Raw genomic sequence first — 23447 nt, forward strand, 5'->3', positions numbered from 1 at the left:
GGCGGCGGCTGAAACAGCGACGGTGGTATTGGGTACAGCGGCGGCGGTGGCTGCTGCAGCAACGGCGGCGGCAGCGGCGGTGGCTGCTGAAGCAACGGCGGCAGCGGCAGCGGCGGTGGCGGTGGCGGCGGCGGCGGCAGTGGCAGCGGCGGCGGCAGTGGCTGCTGCAACAGCCAATAAAGATACATTTGATGGCTTGGGCAGCAAGTTTGCTTTTGTTCGGGCCTAGGATATGTACGAAGCAAGTGCATCCAAAAACTTTGGGAGGTAAATGAAATAATGAACGCTCTGGATATAGAATTTGAATTGGAATACGGTCTTGAATGGAGGAAGAGGGTAATCTATTAATGAGGTAACACGTAGTAAGGATAGCATCACCCCAAAAATAGGCAGGCATGTGAGAATGTAACATGAGGGTACGAGCTACGTTTAGGAGTTGCCGATGTTTGCGTTCGGCTACACCATTCTGTTGGGACGTATGTGGACAAGTATATTGAGGTCGAATTCCATGGTCGGCATAAAACTGAAGTAGAATGGAAGACTTGAATTCAAGAGCATTATCAGTGCGAATATTTTTGACAATGAATCCAAACTGAGTTTTTATTTCCTTGATAAATTTTTGAAGAATACATATGACTTCAGATCTTTCCCTTAACAAGAAAACCCAACTGACTCTAGTAAAATCATCAACTAGAACAAGATAATATCGAAAACATGATCGAAAAGGAACCCGACTAGGACCCCATACATCCACATGAATGAGATCAAAAGGACTCTGACTCGATGGACTCTGACTCGAAGGAAAGCTGCTCCGTGTATGCTTGCCCAACTGGCAGGCATCACATAATAAGGACTCTGATGCAAGAATGTCTGGAAACATGCGACGAAGTTTTGGTACGGAATGATGACCCAATCTGAGATGCCATTGGAAGGGAGAAGGCTTGGAAGGGACTGAAGATGCAGCAACATCAACTGGGATTGACAAGAACATTGTTGACTTTTTTTTTTATCAAGACAAAGTCGATTTTCTTCCATTTGAAGCTCCGCAATAGCTTCATTCATAGATGGTGTTTTAGAACGATGGAGTAAAGCGGTTTTAACACCATCAAATTCGGGTCTAAGACCTATGATAAACTTATAGAACTTGTCACGTTGTATTTGCTTTTCTCTAAGAAGAAGATCTTGCGTCCAATGTGGTTCAAAGATGCTTAATTCATCATACAATTGATCCATTTCAGCCACATAATCTTTAATGGATTTATCTCCCTGTTGGAGATTGTGAATTTTGAGTTGAACATTATGCATATAAGCAACATCTCTCATGGTATGAGTTTTCTTTAGATACTCTCAAGTCTCTAGGGCAGAATTTAATTTAAAGATTTGCCCACTAGTAGCATTGTCAACTGTAGAAACACGAACAAGGAGAGAAAGAAAACGACGATCACGATGTAACGTGGAAAAACCTTCAACAAGAGAAAAAAAAACCACGGATGAGGAGGAACCGGTGCCCACTAGCTGCCAGACTCTCTCTCTTAAGATTTCATTCATCGTTAAGATTAGGGTTACAGTGATATAAGTATGCCCTAATTAGGACATACTGGACCGGGTCAGACCCGGACCCAAACCATAAGATCTGTCAACACTCTCCCTCAAGTTGGGCATACATATCAAACATGCCCAACTTGGATACATTTCTCTCAAATGAAGTTGAAGATAGAGCTTCCGTCAGAACATCAGCAGTTTGGTCTTCAGACTTCATGTAAGGTAAGATCAACTCTTTAGCATCAATCCTTTCATGAATGAAGTGACGATCAATTTCAACATGTTTTGTTCTGTCGTGTAGAACAGGGTTGTTGGCTAAGTTGATTGCAGACTTGTTGTCACAGTACATCTTCATAGGTCCTCCAATCTCTATTTCAATATCAGTCAGCAATATTTTTAACCATAGTAACTCTGACACTCCCATAGCAACGGCCCTATATTCTGCCTCTGCACTAGACCGAGAACATACATCATGTCTCTTACTCCTCCATACTACAAGGTTTCCTCCTAAGTAGACACAGTACCCTGTAGTAGACTGTCTAGTATCAGCACAGCCTGCCCAGTCTGCATCAGAATACCCCTCGATCTCAACAGTTTCTTGTTTCACATACAAGAGTCCCTTGTCAGGATTTCTCTTCAAGTAACATAAAACTCTGTCCACAGCCTTCAGATGTGCATCAGTAGGAGCATGCATAAATTGACTCAATACATTCACCGCAAAAGTAATATCTGGTCTCGTGATGGTAAGATAGATCAACTTCCCAACCAGACATTGATATCTTCCCTTAACTTCTTCACCGAGCAGCTCTCCATCTCTAAGTCTCAACTTGTGTCCCGTGTCAAGTGGGGTAGAAGCAGGTCTATACCCCAATTTACCAGTCTCTTCCAACAGGTCTAATGTGTATTTCCTTTGGTTTAGCACAAGGCTAGTACTAGATCTAGCAATCTCAATACCAAGAAAATACCTCAGCTTGCCAAGATCCTTGAGATCAAATTCCGTAGCCAGTAACCCTTACCTTGACGATCTCCTCCTCATCATTTCCGGTGACTATCATGTCATCCACATAAACACGTAGAAGAGTGACCCTGCCCTCCTTTTTTTTCACAAATAGAGTGTGGTCTCCATTCTCTTGTTTGTACCCATGATGTTGCATTACTCGTCTCAGTCGTTCGAACCATGCTCTGGGCGACTGCTTGAGGCCATATAAGGCCTTTTTTCAGCTTACAGCATTTCTCTGGTTCTTCATATCCTGGAGGCATATGCATATATACTTCTTCTTCGAGGTCACCATTGAGAAAGGCATTCTTAACATCAAGTTGGTACATCTTCCACTCCTTCATCACCGCTAGGGATATAACAACTCTAATTGTCTTCATTTTCGCAACAAGAGCAAAGGTCTCCAAGTAATCAATTCCATATTCTGGCTAAACTCCTTGGCCACAAGACGAGCTTTATATCTTTCAACACTTCCATCTGGTTTGTACTTGATGGTATACACCCATTTGGATCCAACTAAGTGAGTTGCCTCAGGAATCTTCACAACTTCCCATGTCATGTTTCTTCTCAAGGCTTCCATTTCTTCTTTCATAGCATCAGCCCACTTGGAATCACTTTGAGCTTCAGCAACGGTCCTGGGAATCACAGCCAAAGAAAGAGAAGAAACAAAACACTTGTAATCATTGCAAAGTCTGGAATAAGATATAAAATTACCAATAGGGTGTTGAGTACATGACCTGACACCCTTTCTCAGGGCAATGGGAAGATCTTCATTTTTCTTTTCAACCTCATCTTGAGTCTTCAAAGTAGGACTTGGTTCATCCAGGGAAGGAGTGGCATTGGGATTGGAAGTAGATCTCGCATCACAAGTCACCTCCTCTGTCCGAGCACCTCGTCTAGAGTAGACCTGTCCAAACAAACGATGACCTTCCTTCTCAATTCCAGTGTCACACCCTTCCTCCTTCTCAGGCACATCAACAACAGTGAGAGATCCTGCTTTCCTGTAGTTCAAAAAATCTGTAAATTGAAGCTCCTGACTCTGAGAATACTCTTCCCTAACCACAGACTTCTCCTCCTGAAGAGGATTCTCACCAAATTAAGAGACATGTTCCAAGAAGGCAACATCCCTCGTAACATAAACTCGACCAGTGATGGGGTCAATACATCTGTATCCTTTCTGAGTAGGGGAATACCCAACAAACACACCTTTGATAGACCTGGGATCAAGTTTCTTAATATTGGGACTATGATTATGTATAAAACACACACAGCCAAAAACACGAGGAGGGAGAAGAAATGGTTGACGACTGTCAGGAAGTAACGAATGGGGAATCCGACCATTCAGAACACAACTGGGCATGCGATTGATGAGGTACGCACTAGTAAGAACTGCATCACCCCAATAATGTTTGGGAAGATTTCTCTGAAACAAAAGGGCTCTGGTGACATTAAGAAGCTGGCGATTTTTTCTTTCAGCAACCCCATTTTGTGGGGGGGTATAACTATAAGACGTCTCATGAACGATCCCCCTTTTTCGAAGAAAATCCTCAACAGACTGACACATATACTCACGGCCCACGGGCATTATCGGACCGGAAGGTTTTAATATTTCCGCCATATTGAGTGTGCACAAGAAGAATGAAAGTCTCTATGATATGAAGAACCTCAATGTGATCTTTTAACAAGTATACAAAGGTAGCCCGAGAGAAATCATCAATAAAAGTGAAAATATTGAAAACCTTGACAAAAAGCTTCATTAACACAACTAGTAGAAATAGGGTACGAAGCCCTCACATGTTTGGCAAACTGACAAACATAACAAGAAATCAAAGACAAATTCAAAGAAAAACACAAGTCGGGAAACAACTGTTTCAAAATCCCAAAAGGTAAATGCCCAAAACGTTCAGTACAAGAAGGACTGAAGACAATCTTCTCTTCGTTTTTCTGTCTTGCTGATCGCTGTCATAAGAGCTGTAGCCACATGTATGGGAAGACGATATAGACCATCAGATGCCAAACCAATCTCAATCCTCTTCTCTGTCACCAAGTCCTGCAAAACACAACGGTTGGCAGAAAAAATGAGTTCACAGTTCAGCTCTTTAGTAAGTTTACTAACTGACAAGAGAAGGGAAACTGGGGGACATGTAATGCTCCCCGCACATGAAATTTGTCCAACAAGGACAGAGTCCCTTCGCCTACCACAACAGTAGAGGAACCATCTGCGAGAGAAACTCGTTCCCGTCCCGAAGATAACTTATATTCATGAAACAATTTTGGGTTACCTGTCATGTGGTGAGTGGCACCACTGTCCACAATCCATTCCCCCATAGAAGAGTTACCTGTATCGCCAATTACTGCAAGAGCATGATTAGCATTTGTCTCATCTGGTGTCTCGGCCTGGTTGACATCGATCCGACCCAAGTAGGCCCTCAATTCACGAATCTGGTCAGCAGAAATGGAGACTTTTTCTCCACTGAATTTGTGCACCTCAGACACAGGCGTCTTCCCAATAGAAGATCTTCCTTTGTTTCCCTTCTTCTCTGGATGAAGATCCCAACAATAATCCACGGTATGACCAGTCTTCTTGCAGTGAGTGCATCTGCGAAGAGACCTAGTCGGGCCGCCAGGACCACGACTCACAAGAGCGGATCTCTCATGATAGGGCACGAGATCCCTCTTCCCCTCATTTGTAACCAGCCTTCTCTGTTCTTCCGCTTCAACACAGGAGTACACATCTTCAATACTGGACACCTCTCCTGAATTCAAAATCTGGCTTCTAACACCTTCAAACTCATCATTTAAACCAGCTAAAAAGAGGAACACCCTGTTTTCCCATTCCTGAGCGACATAAAGTGCCTGATCTTGGGGACAATGCCAAGGAATATCAGAATGATAGTCAAGCTCTTCCCACTTGGCTTTCAAAGCCCCATAGTAATCTGCAACAGAAGAGTTCCCTTGTCGAAGGCCATAGACAGTCTTCATTATTTGGTAAGTACGAATTGCCGTTTTCTTTTGGCCATACATTTGCTCTAGGACCACCCACATGTCTCTCGCAGTCTTCTTCCGAAGGATAAGGGGCTGAATATCGGCGGAGACGGAGTTGACAATCCAAGTTTTCACTTGATTATCCTCAAGAAACCAAGTATGTCACACACCACTTGTTCTTGCTGGTTCAGGGTTGCTTCCATCGATATAGGCCATCCAACCACGGCCAGCAATCCCCATAGTCATAGCAGGCGACCACGAGAAATACTTCTCCTTTGTAAGGCGAAGAGTAATGACCTGCATGGGAACATTCTCAGTTCTGAAAGCCCCGATTTCAGTTTGATTTGTGTTAACAGTCGACGAGGAAGAGGCTGCCATAATCACAAACCAGCGCTACAAAGAGACAGGGAGCAGCAGCACAACAGGTAGCAGGTAAAGCAGAGCCAAGCAGCCTGGGCAGAGCAGACGGTGAAGGGGGACGAAGACAGGGAGCAGGGAGCAGGCGACAGGGAGCAGCGGACAGGGAGAAGCCAGCGGAAGCAGATCACTGGACGAAACAGAGGGGAACGCCGGAACCTCACCTGCGGTAGAGACAGAGTGGCAGCAACAGGGGCGGAACTAGTTCGCCGGAACCTGACAAAGGCAGAGTCAGGGCAGCACTGGGCGGTGCGTCGCTGGTCGCGTCGGGGGCAGGCTTCGGGCGTCGGGCGCCAGAAAAACTAGGAGAGGGGCGCCGGAAAAAAAAGGGCGGAACCAAGTCGCCGGAACCTGATGGAGGCAAAGGCAGAGGCAGAGCGGCACTGAGCGGGTCTTCGCTGGGCGGGGGCGTCGGGTGCAACGGGCGCGTGCGTCGGGCACAGGCGTCGTGCGTCGGGCGCAGGGGTCAGGTGCGACGGGCGAGGCTCTGGGTGCATGCGATGAACAGTGCCGAGCGATGAACAGTGTCGGGCGAGTCCTCCTCCAACACGAACAAAATCAAATGACAAACCAGTAACGCCGGAACTTCACGGCTCTAATACCATGTACAAACACGAACAAGGAGAAAGAAAACGACGATCACGATGTAACGTGGAAAAACCCTCAACAAGAGGAAAAAAAACCACGGATGTGGAGGAGCCGGTGCCCACTAGCCGCCAGACTCTCTCTCTCTTAAGATTTCATTCATCGTTAAGATTAGGGTTACAATGATATAAGTATGCCCTAATTAGGACATACTGAACCGGGTCAAACCCGGACCCAAACCATAAGATCCGTCAACATCAACACAAGTCAAGATCCAAGTGATAATTTTGTGATGATCAACACTCCATTCTTCCCATTTGTTGTTGTATTCGGCCACTACTTTCTCTTTTTCGGTTCCATCCAATTCCATAGCCCTTCCATCAACAACTTTCGTAAGGACTAGTTGTGGTTCAAGTTTTGTCCCATCAACTAGTCCCCAAAGGCTTTTACTACGAATAAAGTGTTTCATAGTTCTGGCCCATTGTATGTAATTTGTTGATGAGAGTTTGGAAAATGGAAGAGAAGAGACTTTGTCATCCATGAACACAATCAACAAGGTAGATCCACTTACAAGTTATGAAGAAGATGGCTGCCATGTGAAAAGAAGTCCACGGCAATGATAAAAACTCAGCAATAATAGAAACCAGCCACCCTTCCAACAGCCACGAGTTCACCACCAAGGGAGCTAAATTCCGTCAAGAAATCGCCAAAAAAAGGCCAGCAAAAACACACTTCTTCTTGTGTAAAACTGCAGCAAGCAATATCTCGAACACTTGGAGTGCTTCACAGCTCCAATGTAAGAGTAAAAGCTGAACCTTCAACCTAGAACGGCAGCAAGACAAAGAGCCAAAAACCTGGTTCTGATACCATGTAAATCAGACCCAAACAAGGCAAATACTTCAAGAATATCACTCTTGAATCTCCCACTGACTCAACAAGGCAATACACAAGAGTCCTCTAACAAGAGGATAAAGAAAACATATATTGATCTTCAACAATAAACAAGATGTGGCTTAACAAGCCATGTAATAAAAAGAGGGAAATGTACACTATATATAGAGGATAGAACAAAAGGAAGAAGAGGTCAGCCATTGGGACTAGTTCCAACGGCTAGAATTCTAGCCGTTGGGACTAGTCCCCTTTGGGGATAAGGATAAAGAAAGAGGGTAAAAGGGGAAAGTAAAAATACATAAAAAAGGGAAAAATTACATAAGTATCCTAATATCCAAATATATATAAAATATATATATATATATATATATACATTTAGAATGCATACAATCTAACATTCTAACACATAGAACCACCTTCCTATGGTTTCATCTGCTGCTTCAATAATATCCTTTGATTGCATGGCTATACGAATTTCAGGCTGAGCACCAGCAGCAGTATAATTGGGAAAAAAATTCTTGATCGAACCAGACATATTGCTCGACCTCATAGTAGGTACTCTACCACCACCAGTACGACCAGTATGACTCCTACCACGTCCTCGTGAAACTGAACTTATACTTGCACCTCTTCTTTTTCTGGTTGCAGTTGCAGAAGAACCACCTCCACGCATGATGTCTTTCCCTTTAGTTGTTCCCAAACTGACACCAACATCTTCTTTCTTCAAGCTGAACATCTTCACCTTCACTTTCTTCCTCTTCACGTGAGTCCTCATATCCTTCCTCTGCATCTTCCATTTCCTTTTCAATCCTACTTGCTTTCACTGCATCAAGAAGCTCTTGACACTGGTGCTTTACATACGCTGGCAATGGGTTCTCTTGGGAGCCATTGCATTCAGCCACATCGCTGTGTGTACCAGCTATATGGTGTTTAAAGCGAGAGATCTCTCCTGATATGATTTGCTTACAATAATTGCACTTTAACTCTTAATCAATCTTTGGGATTCACCCTTGTACACCACTGCCATGCAGGATCCGACATTATATCTGTTACAGCATGCAGCCTTAGAGAGAGAAAACGTAACTTCATTCACTAACCCTAATCTCCATAATAAAGAGATTAGGGTTGAAAAGAGATTTACAAAGACATCAACAGAAAATAGAGGAATGTTTAAAGAGACCGCCTAACTATTAAATATTGCAAAGAACCACCTAGAAACATAAACTCTTATAATTCAACACTCCCCCTCAAACTGGAGCATACATATTAATCATGCTCAGCTTGTCACAACATCTAGAATAGTCACCAATAGGAAGAGCCTTAGTGAAGACATCTGTAGCTTGATCTTCTGATGATACATGAATGGTGGTTATGGTTCCTCCTTGAACGAGATCCCGAATGTAATGGCAGTCCACTTCAATATGTTTAGTTCTCTTATGGAAAACTGGATTATTCGCAATATATGTGGCTGCTCGATTGTCACATTACATCTTCATGGGAAGCGAAATCGACACACTTAGGTTAGATAGCATGGATTTAGCCCATCATTTCAGCGGCAGTTTGAGCCATAGCTCTATATTCAGATTCTGCACTAGATCTTGACACCACACCTTGCTTTTTGTTTCTCCAGGATATAAAGTTGCCTCCCACAAATACACAGAATCTTGTGGTAGATTTCATGTCTTCGACTGAGCCAACATAGTTAGCATCACTATATGCTTCCACTTCTAGGGTCTTGCCTTTTGTGAACAAAAGTCCTTTGTCAGGAGATGATTTCAGATATTTGACCACCATTAAAGCAGCATCCCAATGAACTTTCCTAGGTCTTTCCATAAATTGACTTAGTTTCCCCACTACAAAACTAATGTCTGGTCTGGTCACAGTAACATAGAGGAGCTTTCCAATAAGAGACCTGTATGATCAAGAATCGAATAAATTCTGATTGGTCATCATAAAGATGTATGCGTGGATTCATAGGTAGATTGGCCGGTTTAGCTCCTAGCATCCCGGTGTCTTGCAATAAATCCAAAACATACTTTCGTTGAGAGAGAACTACACCTTCCCTGTTGCAAGCCACCTCTATTCCAAAGAAATATCGTAGTTGACCAAGATCTTTCGTCACAAAGTATTTTTGAAGGAACAACTTTGTATCAGAAATTTCTTGATCGGAGTCACCTGTCAGGATAATATCATCAACATAAACCACTAGAACGGTCATACCCCTGGAATTCTTCTTGATAAACAGAGAATGAACAAGAGGGGATCTCGCAAAGCCACAGTTTGAGACTACCTCAGAGAACTTGTGAAACCAAGCACGAGGACTCTGCTTGAGTCCATAAATAGCTTTCTTCAGTTTGCACACTTTTCCACACTCCCCCTGTCGTTCAAACCCTGGTGGTTGTTGCATATAGACAGTCTCATCGAGATCACCGTACAAAAAAGCATTTTTGACATCAAGCTGATACATGTGCCAGTCATGGTGTACAGCCACAAAGATGATAAGACGAATGGTCCCCAACCGAGCAACAGGAGAGAAAGTCTCGAAGAAATCAATCCCGTAAGTCTGCGTGTAGCCCGTAGCAACCAACCGAGCTTTGTATCTTTCCATAGAACCATCAGAATTATATTTCACTGTGAATACCCACTTGGAGCCAACAATGTCACAACCAGGAGGAGGGTCAACAAGTTCCCAAGTGTCTTGCTGAACTAATGCATCCATCTCTTCTTGCATACCTTGTCTCCATTGGGTATCTAATAAGGCCTGTTGGTGACAAGTAGGAACTGCATGGGCCGCCAGAGCTTGAATAAACTGTTGCATACTTTTACCAACACCGTCAATAGAAACAAAATGAGATATAGGATGTAGAGTACATTGTCGTTTGCCTTTACGAAGAGCAATAGGTAAGTCCTGACAGAGATCAGATGGACTAGGTATACTCACTTCAGATGTACTTACCTCCTGAGAAGCGGTTGGGGAAGGATCATGAGAAGGATCCTGTCGACGTGTGTAGACCAGCGGAGGATCACGAAACTTGGACACTACAACGGGAGAATCCCCAGAAGGAGACCCGTAAGGGAATGACTCCAAAGGAATAGGAGGAATAGGTAGTGGGTAAGATGATAATGGCATCTCAGTGGAGGTAGGTGAGGAACTATAATAAGGCTGAGACTCAAAGAATGTCACATCCGCACTGATATACTCCTTTTGAGTCAAGGGGTCAAAGCATTTGTAACCTTTATGATTTCTGGAGTAGCTAATAAAGATACACTTAATGGCTTGGGCACCCAATTTATCACGTGTGGGTCCAAGTAAGTGAACGAAACATGTGCAACCAAATATTTTGGGAGCTACTAGAAATAAGGATCGTTGTGGGTACACAAGTTTAATGGGAACCTTGTTGTCAATGGAGGATGAGGGTAAACGGTTGGTCAAGTAACAGGCAGTGATGATGACATCTCCCCAAAAATATGCGGGTAGATTAGTATGAAGCATTAGGGAGCGTGCCACATTTAAAAGTTGGCGATGTTTCCGCTCAGCTACTCCATTTTGTTGGGAGGTATGAGGACAAGTAAACTGAGGAGAAATGTCATTATCAGAGTAAAATTTCATTAAGGTAGATGTCTTGAACTCAAGAGCATTATCAATGCGAACCCTTTTAACAAGAATACCAAATTGGGTCTTTATTTCAAGAATAAGGTTCTTGAGAATACATATGACCTCAGACCTTTCTTTCAAAAGAAAAACCCAAGTGACTCGAGAATAATCATCAACAATGACGAGGAAATAACGAAATCTAGACCTACTAGCAACTCTGCTAGGACCCCACACATCAACATGAAGAAGATCAAATAGTCCACAACTGGACGGACTAAGACTCGATGAATAACTGCTACGGGTGTGCTTGCCAAGTTGACAGACCTCACACTGGAACGACTCTAGAACTGATAGATGAGAAAGTAGGTGACGGAGCTTGGAGACAGATGGATGACCAAGTCTGAGATGCCACTGGAAGGAGGAGGACAATGAAGAAGTCGAGACGACTGCAATACCCACAGAATCAGACAGGAAGTAGATGCCCCCTTTCTTATAGCCTCCACCAATCGTCTTCCCAGTTTGCAAGTCCTGAAATGAACATACACCAGAGTCAAATGTAACACGATAATGTAAATCATTAATCAATTGTCCAACTGATAAAAGATTAGTGGGAAACTTTGGAGCATATAACACATTAGGAATTGTCATAGACTGAGAAATCTTAATATCTCGATAACCCATAATAGGAGATCATCTACCATCTGCAAGTCTCACATGACGTGTCTGAGGTAATGAGTGTAGCACGATAAACATAGAAGGCCTACTACAAAAGTGTCTCGATGCTCCTGAATCAATAATCCAAGTAGTACATGTATCATGTGGAGCAGTATCAACGAACATAGCACTATCTATCATAACTGTAGAGGCCGACGGTTGAGTAGATCTGTGTGCTAAGAACTCCTCATACTCTAACTTGTTGATATTCACAGTCACAATCTCAAGATTGAAAGAAGGTAAAGGCCCCTCTACTACTGATGAAGCTCCCTGGATAGATCCAATAGGAGACTGTAATGAATCATTGCCCTGCTTAGATGCAACACCTTTTCCTAGGGGTATAGCGGAAGGACGACCAAGCTTATCCGAACATCTGTCTTCCAACTTAGGAGCATCTAACTTTACAGTAGAGCCATAAGAAAAGAGATTGCCTGTGTTCTTATGCTCATATTGTGTCTCCCGCAAAAATGAGATATTTCTTACCTTTTTGGTGTTAAAAACCAAAAACCCCTCTTTCTCCAAGCTTCCCACCGTCCCAAGACTCCCCACAAGGAGAAATAAAGCTTCTTCACCGGCAAATCTTGATGCAATGGAGAAAATCTCTCCCTCTCACGTCTCTAGCAGCGTTGAGAAACAAGAAAAGAGAGAGAGAGGAGCGTCGGTTTCAAAATAAGATGCAAAAAAAGGAGCCCTCGGGCCCCTTTTTTAATTTCACCCCCGTATCATGCGATACGGGGGTGTATCGCATGTATCGTGCGATACGGTCACCGTATCGCACGATACGTACGATACACGTACGATACGTACGCGTATCGTATTTAAACAGTGTATTGTATAGGTTTTCTTGACCTATACGATACGTATCGTACGATACGCGTCCATATCGTACGATACGGATAACATTGGGTGTAAGCATAAGGTGGACATACAAATATTACAACCCCAAATGTAGAAAACAAATAAAACTATACACTCCAAAACCAAAAAAAATAAATTACTTACCTAAAACAAGCTGTTTTGTATTTTTTCTATGTAACACAATCAGTTTTTGACTCCGTTTTTATTGAAAATAGTTACATATCATCATTCATTCACCTGCACAATAAAATGTAAATAAAAACTACATTTATTATTGAAAACTAAATAGTGACTCAAATAGACATTAACATAAAAAGGGTGCAAATAGTGAGAATAAAGCTAGGAAATGCTAACCCCCAAAAAAATTACGCAACATAAGTGCCCTTGAAGCAACCCGTATCACAACCCTACACCAAGAAAAGACACTACAACATAAAACTCATGGCAGCCAGAGGTTCAGACACGGCCGTGGAGTCACACATGCATTTGACAAGATTTTGGCATACTAAACAAAAAAGATTTGAAGGACCTCTAACGTATATTACGTAATTACTCACACTATACATGCTTGGCTGCAAGACATATGAGTTAATATTACCATGGCTATTTAACCTAAGCATCTATGTGTTTTGCTACAGGATTGTCCTCAAGGAATTCAACGACCCGTATGAATGCCTTATTGTATGCTGGGAAAATCTCCATGCTTCTGTGAAATTAAAAAAAAAAAAATTCCAATGACAAAGATCACCATGCTTTCCAGACAAGATCAAAGATCAGAGCAGTTTGAGCAGTTTAACAGAAACGTTTTACATGAAAAAAACCAATTAATTGTCCAGAGAAGGACCATGACTTGAACAAAGCGGAACAATAGAAACCAAATGCAAGCCTTAGCTGGAAGCACAAACAAGACTGAAGCTCGCCTTCTTCAAGATAAACAAATGTAAGATAGTTACAGGACGTAACAATCAGCTTGCCTTTTTTGTGCTCGCAGATTATTCTAGTGGTCTTCCGATATGCGCCCTGTTCACTTCAAGCTTTGCAATATTGCATAATCTCAAAAACTTTACATTCTTTAGAAGAAGATGCTTGCATTACTAAAATTCGAAGAAATTTCATATGACGTTCACACTTTTTTAAGGAAGACGTTCACACTTATAAGTCATGTTATACTTGCCATGATGAATTGATGATGGGTGGACTGTTGAATAAATACGACTCGTAAGTCGTAAAGCATGTTTTTCTTCAAGTGAGAAAAGGCAAGCGAAAGAAAAGGTTTCAAACGTTAGTCAGCAGAAATAAAAACACATAAATTTGCCACCATTAATCACGTAGTTGAGGCAGAACCAATGTAAGCAGAACATTATACAAAGTCTTCATCACAATACTCTATCTCTAAAATATTTACCACGACCAACAACAAACGCAGTGTATTTTTTGTAGCTCTATGATGGCTGAGCCTGTGTGAACACAAAGTGTGCAAACAAGCAAGATAATATACTCATAAAAGTATCCATCTTTAAATCCTAACCAAGAAACCCTTTGGCCTTGAAACCTTAAAACCAGTCAGCATACTCACAAAAAATTTGTTGATAATAAGAATGAAGCATCAAAACAAGAGGGAAACCTGCTTATACATGGTGGCCTCTTATAGCTGAACTGCTGAATCACTGCAGAATCACTCAAACCACGTCCAACATCTCTACCATTGGAAGAAATTGATGCTACTAACTTGGCATTGTCAGAAAAGACTGGTATCTCCAACATCAAAAAACAAATTGTTCGCACCTGTTCCATCAAAAAGATCTAATTATCAGTCTGAATTCTCTCTATAGATTGAGCAATTACTAAACCATGACAGAAGGAAAAATGTGGCACAATAAAATAACACTTAATTTTGATCAACAAAGTATAGCATCGCCCAACAACAAAATGCATTACTAGCAAGAGAGTAAAAAGCGAGACACGGGCAAACCTATGAAGAGGATGCAGGCCTGTAGCACACGTTTCCAGTGCAGAACCCTCTCTACAGAGGGTCACTAACAACCGTATGAGTTTTGCTTCTCCAAACACATGCTTACAGGGCATTTCTCATGTGTCACTTGAGATGGAAAAGAACAAAGGACCACTAGTTTCGTTTCCAATGAATCCACTAGTTTCTCTAGCTCACTTTGTAACATAAAGAGCCACAAGTGATACTCAGAGTCCTGATTCGTAACCTGATGGAGCAAACAAGTTGCGATTGCAGAAATAAACAAAAAAATGAATAAAAATTGACAAATTAGTCTCCAATTTCTTAGTACTATGGAAGTTGTCCAAATTTGATGTTGAAAAACGACATGGTTACACGGTAGGCGTCATTAAAAATATCATAGGAATGTCTCTGTAAACCAGGGTTCTGTTGAAAACTACAATGAACGGGTGAGCACGTTGGGAAAAAATCACACAGCAAAAATAGAGTTAAGAGCAGCATAATAAAAGAGGTCAACAGCAGTGAAAGATCAAGGTTAAAGTATGTGCATAATAGAAACCCAGATCACCATTACACCACAGTGATACAACGGAGAGAGAAAAAACAAACTCAGTTAAGGAAATCAGAGGAACAACCCGCAGGGTCCACAAAAAGATCAACGGACGGAAATGAATCATCCCTAAAACAACCGAGAAAAAAAAAATACTGATCAACAAAGTGAAGGATCACAGGAGAAGAATTTGATTATGATTTATGGGCTTCTTACTATATTCTTCTTCCGCTTCTGGTGATTGGGGGCCGCTGTGTCTGCCTGTGGCCTTCTTTTTCCTCACGTTCTTCTTTCTCCTCTTCTCTTCCAACCTCCTTCCTGCTGCCTGCAGCCCTGCTCAGTGCTCTCTCCGTCTCTCGTGCTCTCTTTCTCACTCTTTCATTCTATTTCTCTATCTCCCTCTCTTTGTCTCTGTTTCTCTCCCTCGCAGTCTCTTCCTGCAGCAGCACTGTGTTTTTCCCCTTTTCAAAATTTCGAAGTAGGGCAAACGAAAGGGGGCGGGCTAGGTTTTGTGGGTTGGATCCGGGTGAGGCCAAACTAAACCCAGATCCAAATACTACATAGCTAAACTAAAAATTTTCAATTTTTTAATTTACTTTCTTTTTTCAATTCATTGGGGTGGGGTCACGGCCCAGGCAGGCCCCCTTGGCTCCGCCCCTGCCTCTACCGCCACCCCTTTGCTTCTTCTTCTCTAGCTTCCACTTCCGCCTCTTGTTCCTCTGCACCAAACCCCGAACAGCGAGAGACAGAACCCCCTCCCCCCCCCCCCCATGCGTCGGGCCTCCCTCTTCACGTGGGAGGCATTCCAGGTTTGGATCTGGACCTTGATCCAAGCCCAATGCCCTTAAAGCGCCAAACGTTCTATAGGGCATCAGGCCCTTTAGTGAGTCATGATAGTTTTTCTGAGCCGATGGGAGGTTGTTGTTGTGTTTCTGCTTGAAGATGATGAAACTGCGAATCAGGTTGAGTCACGATAGTTTTTTGAAGTAGCAGCCGATGAGAGGCCGCATCTGCGTTTCTGGAGATGCTTGAAGATGATGAAACTGCAAATCAGGTTAATACAGCTTCATTATCATGCTTTGGGTTGGTCGTTTGGATACTATTTCAACAAGTACAACCAACATTAAAATACAGCATTATTGCTTATTCAATAGAGTAAAATCATGAGATTTAATGTCAAGTTTCTGACAAAAGAAAGTTTAGTAAGATAAATATGATGCAAAAATACAAATTTCCTTCAACTAAACAGAGTCACCATATTTTACCTGCATGTCTGCATTAGTCTGTATGGCTTTCCATTTTATTCATGAACAAGCCTGTGTTGTTCTGCAACAATTCAAAGTAGACAAAACCAATAAAACACAAGTCTAAACATATGAAACCATGCATTCATGGGATAAATTTCAAATTGGTTAATGAGTTGACAATAAAAAGTTCCAAATAGTGCCAGTTTTTGAAACAGCAAATGAATCAAAAATATGTTTCAAAAGAAAGAGTTATGTATGAAAACTGCCAAAAAAACAGCACAAGATGAGGAAAACAGCTGGCTCACATTGTGTTGTTATGGCTTTCAGGTAGTAACTGAATATCTTGGACTAGTTAGGGAGTTGGGCAAACGTCCCTGTGTTGGGAATGCATCCACCAACCATCATCCTTTTATAAACTTCATATGCATCATCAGCATTACCAGCCATACTATACCCACGAATTAACGCATTATATGTAAAGACACTAGGCTCATGCCCATTTAGTTGGAGCTCTTCATATAGAATTCCAGCTTCTTTCACCATTCCTACTTTCCCAAGATTAAGTATCAGGGAGTTATAAGTATATAAATCAGGGGAAACTCCTCTAATTTGCATTTCTTTGAACAGTGAAAGAGCCTCCAGCAGCCTCCCTGATGCACCGAGTCCAGTTATCATAAGGTTGTAGGAAACCAAGTCAGGTTCAAGGCCACTCTGTTTTAGTAGTTCAAAATATTTTAAAGCGTCATCCACCCTACCCACAATACAAAGGCTATCTACAAGGATGGTGTAAGACTTCACATCAGGCAAAATACCCTCTCTTTGCATCTGGTCAAAAAATTCACACACACTTTCTACATCTCCCATCTTCCCAAATCCATTCATCAAGATGTTATAAATAGCACAATTAGGCTTGATTCCATATTCAAGCATCTCCTCAAAGAGGTCTGTGGCTTCATCTACTTTCCCCGCCTTTGAAAGCCCATCAAGAAGAGGACCATATGTACAAGGAGATGGAGAAAAATCTCTGCTCACCAGATTGTAATACAAGTCTATGGCTTGATTTAATCTGTTTGATTTGACTAAGCCAGAAATTACTATGTTATAAGTAGTTACATTAGCAACGCATCCTCTAGAATGAATTTCCCTTAGTAGCTCCAGTAGTTCATCTGCCTTCCCAGCTTTTGCAAGTGCATCTAATAACAAATTGTAAGTACAAACATCAGGCGTACATCCAATCTTCCTCATCTCTTTTAGTAACATAAAGGCCAATGAGGAAAGATTGGCTTCAAGAAGCCCACTGATGAGAGGGTTATAAGTGCCTAGTGTTGGTGACATTCCATGTTTCTTAAAATCCTCAAACAGATTATAAGCATCAGCGACCTTGTTAGACTTGCAAAGGTAGACTACGAGTGGGGATAAAAGAGAATCATCTTTTACAATACCATTAGCAACCAGATTTTTTGAAAACTGAACTGATTTGCCTATCCCTGCCACATTCAAAATTCCCTGCATTAAATATATCCATGAAGAACGATCAATTTCATTTTTTAAGCTGAACTGCATAGTAATCCACAAAGCATCTTTCACCTGCCCATTTCTGATGATACCAGGAAGGAGACTACACAGTGTTATGAAATCAGGGATAAACACCTTGCTCATTTGATTGAAAAGCCAGAATGCATCTGCAGGCCTGCCCTCTTTAACTAAACCATGTATGATGGTGTTGTAAGTCAAAATATCAGGCCTGCAATCCTTCTCTGACATTTCAACAATCATATTTAACGCCAAATCCACTCTGCCATTTTTGCAAAGGCAATCAAGGAGTGTGTTATATGTTATCACGTTTGGAATACAACCATGAGTCTCCATTGTTCTAAACAGCTCCATAGCCTTATCAACTTCACCCTCTCTGCTTAGACCTGCCAACAATGTGTTGAAGGTCACTGTAGTGGGGGAAAGATTCATACTCTTCAATTGATCAAACATTTTCCATGCTTCATCTGACCTGTTGGACTTGTAAAGCACATCAATCAAGAAATTTACAGTAATAACATCTGGGTAGCATTCATTTTTCTTCATTTCTGAAAGAAGTTTCACAGCTTCATCAATTCTCCCAGCCATGCTGTAGCACTTAATCATAATGTTATAGGTTATAGCATCCGGAGAGAGGCCATCATGGCTCAGGTTACGAAATATATCATTAGCCACTTCAAGCCTTCCACATTCTGCAAGTGCATGAAGACACACGTTGAATGCGACAATGTTTGGAATAATCCCCTTATTCTTCATATGAACAAAGAACTCTAATGCTTTATCAGTCTCTCCTGCCTTTCCATGGTGATCAATGAAAAGAACATAAGTGTGTGCAGTAGGTTTAGGGCCTTCAACATTCATCTTATCAAAAACTTGTTGAGCAACATCATCTCTATTAGTTGCAAGAAGTCCACCAATCAAAGCATTATAAGTGCGCACATTCGGACAGATTCCTTTTTTCTGCATTGTATACAGATTACTTAATGCTTCATCAACTCTATTAACTTTACATAATGCATTAATCAATATTGTATAAGAAACAACATCTGCGACGTAACCATCTTCCTCCATAATACTCCACAGTTCCTTCACGGCATCCACATCACCAAAGTCACCAAATTTATCCATCAGTGTAGTATATGTGACTGCATCTGCCTTCTGATTGCTCCTCCTCATTTGATAGAACAACTCCTTTGCTTCCTGATATCTGTGTGTACTGCAAAGTGCATCCATCAGAACTGTGTAGGTAACAACATCTGGGTTGCATCCTTCCCTTTCCATTTTTTTCAAAATCCCATATGCTTCGTGAATTCTCCCAGCTCTTCCAAGCACTCTGATACAGATGGTGTATGTATACACATTGGGTTTCAACCCCACAGCTTCCATCTCTTTCAGAAGACCCATTACAGTTTCTATGTCTTTTCGTTTCCCTGAAGCAACCATGAGAGCGGAGTAAGTTTTCATGCTGGGCCTAACCGTTTCAGAGATCATTCGCCCGTAAATTTTCATAGCTTCCTGAAGACACCCGGACTGAAGCAACATATGTATCAAACCATTATAAGAAAAATCATTTAGGACAAACCCGGCTTCACTCATCAAATCAAGAGCCAAAGGTGCTTCTTTAATTCCTCCGAACATGCCAACACCCTTGAAAAGGGTAATGTAGGTTGTCAAGTCTCTCTTAATTACCTGCTTTTGCATAAAATCGAAAACCACTGCCATTTCTTTTGTCCTTCCATTAGCCCTCAGTACCTCGAGCATGAAATTACATGTCTCAGTAGTGTGAACGATTCTTGGTTGCTGCGCCAACGATTTAAATAATGATAAGGCATGACTTGGGTCATCGAAGGATCTCAAAATCTCGATGACCTGGATGGGGCTCAACCCATCTTTCACCATCTTCTTAACTTGAAAGCCGCCATTACTGCAATTCAAACCAACCCCACAAAGACCAACATAGTTTTTCCTCTTTTTCAATAATTTAGGATTCCTGCTTGGCAAGACACTAAGCTTTGCATCATTAACAGCTCTCCTAATCCGAACCTCCGAATTACCGCAAGCCGACGCAACCATACACAGACTCAAATAGCTTTTCTTCCTCTTTTTCAATTTTCCGGTATCCCCAGATGGCGGAAAAGTAAAATTGCCATCCGGGAAATAAATACTCCAGCTCGTAAGCCTTCTGGAGCCATGAATTCTCACTCTAACAAGCCCTTTACCCTGCCCATAGTGAGACGGACAAGCGGCGGAGCAACCCCAAGAAGGGAGCTCCATAAGAACCAAAGTCGAGAGTGGTTTCCTTAATCACGGATAGAACGTACAAAGGTGAGACACCACAAAAAGAGTGAGCAATAGATGCGTAAAACGAAGAGTGAGCAATAGATGCGTAAAACGAAGGAATGAGTGAATCAGAAAGGCGGTGGTATTGCTTACCTTCTGGTGCTGCCTCGCTCCTGTGATGAAAGATCGAATAGAGGGTGACCTTCGCGTGTGGCTTCAAATGAAGGCCCAGCACAACCGTCAGGAGTAGCAACCAACCACAAAGACGATAATATCTCGCACTTGGGTGGCGGGCCAAATGATCCCGGTTCGGCTGAATAAACGAATCGGCTCGGCTCATCTCGTCTCGTCTCGTCTCGTCTCAAACGATCAAAGGTATGGTTCGCTGTTTGGCATTGAGCTAGTTGGTCCCAACGGCAACGAGACCAAGTTGTGTACAGCGCTTCGTGTATATAACGAATGCCGAATGTAGAATCTAGTACCAATATTTACTTTAATGCTCATCCGTACCGTTTGTGATTTTTCTCACACTCGTAATGTTGTAGATAATGACAGGAAGTGGTATGGGATAATGACACATGGATTATATAACGCTAAACAAAAGTATGAAATAATGTGTATGAGATAACAAAAGAGACATGAGATACTGACAAATGTATGAGATAACATTAAATAAAGATATGAGATAATGTGTATGATATAACAAAAGACGTGTGAGATGACGGTAAACAGATGTATGAGATAATGTGTATGTGATAACAAAAAATGTATGAAATAATGGCAGATGTATGAGATAAAGTTATGAGTGAGACAAAAAAAAATGAAAACGTTTTTTTGCTGCTTAAAATGGTATATTGGTTATAACGATATGTATATACGGACCGACAAGTTTTACCTTTATTGAATCCCAAAATCTAATTTTTATGGTTTTTTTTGTATTAATCATGGACATTTTTTGTCATTTGAATTGTGCTTGAAAAATTCATATACGGCATGACATACAGGAGCGGAGCCAGAATTTTCTTCAAGGGCGGGTCAAATGGGGACTGGGTTTTGTGCGTTGGATTTGGGTAGGGTCAAACTCAACTCACACTCGAAAAATACATGAAAGCAAAAAAAAAAAAAAAAATCAATTTTTATACCGTTTTTTTTTTTTTCATTTGGTTGGGGTGGGGCCATGCCCCCCTCATGACATATATAACCAGCTTTGAATGGAAACTTGTATAGGAGGAACCTCAATATCCACAATGTGTCTCATCATTATCCTGAATTTCTGGTTTCTGGATTCTCGGAGCGTGCTGACAGATGCTGGCTCTCGATCTTAATACCAAGATATGGTCTTATGTCTCTTAAGTGCTTGGGTGATAAGTTTAAGTAGTGTCATTTCTTCCTTAAATGAGCCTAAGAAAGAGTTGTCTTTATGAGATAAACTGGAAAGACTTGTAGAATAGAATAAAGGCAATTGTGTTTACTTAAATTGCTTGATCTATGGGTGATAATTGAATTTTAAGAATTTCTCCTCAAAATTTTGAAATTCCATTAGTTCAGTGATTTTTGTTCTGAAATTGCACCAACGTAGTCAATAAATGATGTTGGACGCATTTGCTTTTTCCTCATACATCAACTCATTTATATGAAGAAGTTTTACCTGGTTTTGTTAATTATTTGAGTTAGGACCATCATGACCATTGACAATCATCGATTTGACATTACTTGGACTACATAAATTCTCTCATGCAATTTTCAAGGTTGGTTGATGTAACTTTTTTAACTACCAGAAGCATAAGATGAGTGTAGAACGAAAAAAAAAGAGAAGGCAAAGAGAACTTCTAGGAGAGGAACATGACTGCAGGAAACCTGTACGTGGTACCACAACAGGTTCAGATGAGGATGAGGAAAGTGAAGAGAGCTGATGTTAATGCAAAGATTTTATCTTCTCAAGCAGTGGCAAAGCCATGTTAACATGGCTGCTGTGGGCAATTGCCCACACCAGCTACCAGCCCACATAATTTGCTTTATTTGCACATAGATACTTCCTTAGTTTCCACTTTTTTATATATGAGTACCCCTTAGGGTTTGAAATTTAAAGTACCAGTGCCCCTTAACCAGAAATTTTTGTATTTGCTATGGTTCCCAAGGATAGATACAGCCATTAATGCTTTTCCCAAACAAATTTTGCAATCATTTAAAAGTGTTTATAGCTTTGCCATTCAATTCTTTTAAATCGGTTGTCTTTGATATTGTGAGAGTACTTGATTTGACTAGCATGGGCAAGAAGAGTTATTTGTAATTGCATTGTGCACTTATTAGCCATAACCTTAAGAACTATACCACAGCTCAAACTATGAATTTATGGTTCTCATTAGCATGAAAAATGTGTTTTCCTTCTACATTGAGCTTTTCACTGAATTGATCCAATTAAATTTGTTTTATTTATCCATATGTTGAGGGATGGGAGGATTGCTTACCTTCCAAAGTAGGTTCCATGATGGTGTTGTTAAACAGTATAACCTGCACAAATTCAACAACTATGTATGTGGTGTTGGAAACCTTCATAAAGATAAAAATGTTATGCTACATTAAACAAGGAATATCTACAGTATGAAGAATGAGAGGCAAACGATCAACTAGTCATGTCATGGCTCTTCAACTCAATGGAAAACCATATGAAGGGTTTTAGAATTCTTAAATAAGTAGAGGAAGTATGAGTGTCACTGGCTCACTTTGTTCGGACCGTGCGGCTCGGCGATAGCTCCTTTCCGTAAGCCTAAAGGGGCTCAAAAGTGAGCGGAAGACTTGAGAATAGCGAGGACATGTGGAAATCAAAGATTGCAAGGAAAATGGAGGGATGCTCTTGCAATGGGCATAGATTGCATTGATCATAGAAGCGATGTAAGCAAAGAGATTTGGAAATAAATCTTAACTTTACTTACATAGGATGATTAAAACTTTTTACATGATTCAAATGCCGACCATCCCAAACACAAAATCCCTAACGTACCCTTGGGACCGGTGGAAGGGTGCTATGTTACAGGTAAACAAAAGCATAAACCAAAGACATTGAAAGCAAAATGGAAAGTTTGCAAAAACAGATTTAGACGCAAAAGAACAAACTCCCTCCTTCAAATCATGTGTTGTCCTTGGGGCCAACTGTTGCATGGTAGTCCAAGACTTCTTCTAGATGTCATTGCTTCAATTGAAAGGCGTACTCCCACGTCGGCTGCTCCTCGCCCGCCTTCACTAAGTACTTCTTCGGCTCCTTAAGATAGTTGATTTTATGCCAA

The 23447-nt window shown here is 41.5% G+C and overlaps 1 protein-coding gene across 12 annotated transcripts in view; it reads right to left on the minus strand.

The window, feature by feature from the left end:
- The window catches only part of LOC116267500 (pentatricopeptide repeat-containing protein At4g31850, chloroplastic), a 33437-nt gene extending 13007 nt beyond the window's left edge, over nucleotides 1–20430 (minus strand). For 2 of the 12 annotated variants that reach the window (XM_050075197.1, XM_050075200.1), the window contains exons 1-5: nucleotides 16656–20300; nucleotides 16369–16429; nucleotides 15320–16146; nucleotides 14209–14369; nucleotides 12729–12821 (exon numbers count right to left, since the gene is read on the minus strand). In XM_050075197.1, coding sequence (XP_049931154.1) covers nucleotides 16699–20157 — 3459 coding nt within the window. In that variant the 5' untranslated portion in view covers nucleotides 20158–20300 and the 3' untranslated portion in view covers nucleotides 12729–12821; nucleotides 14209–14369; nucleotides 15320–16146; nucleotides 16369–16429; nucleotides 16656–16698. The other 10 variants (XM_050075203.1, XM_050075201.1, XM_050075199.1 and 7 more) reach the window with 10 other exon arrangements.
- Nucleotides 20431–23447: the final 3017 nt, after the last annotated feature.

The sequence above is a fragment of the Nymphaea colorata genome, chromosome 14 (assembly GCF_008831285.2).
Source record: "Nymphaea colorata isolate Beijing-Zhang1983 chromosome 14, ASM883128v2, whole genome shotgun sequence".
Lineage (NCBI taxonomy): Eukaryota > Viridiplantae > Streptophyta > Magnoliopsida > Nymphaeales > Nymphaeaceae > Nymphaea > Nymphaea colorata.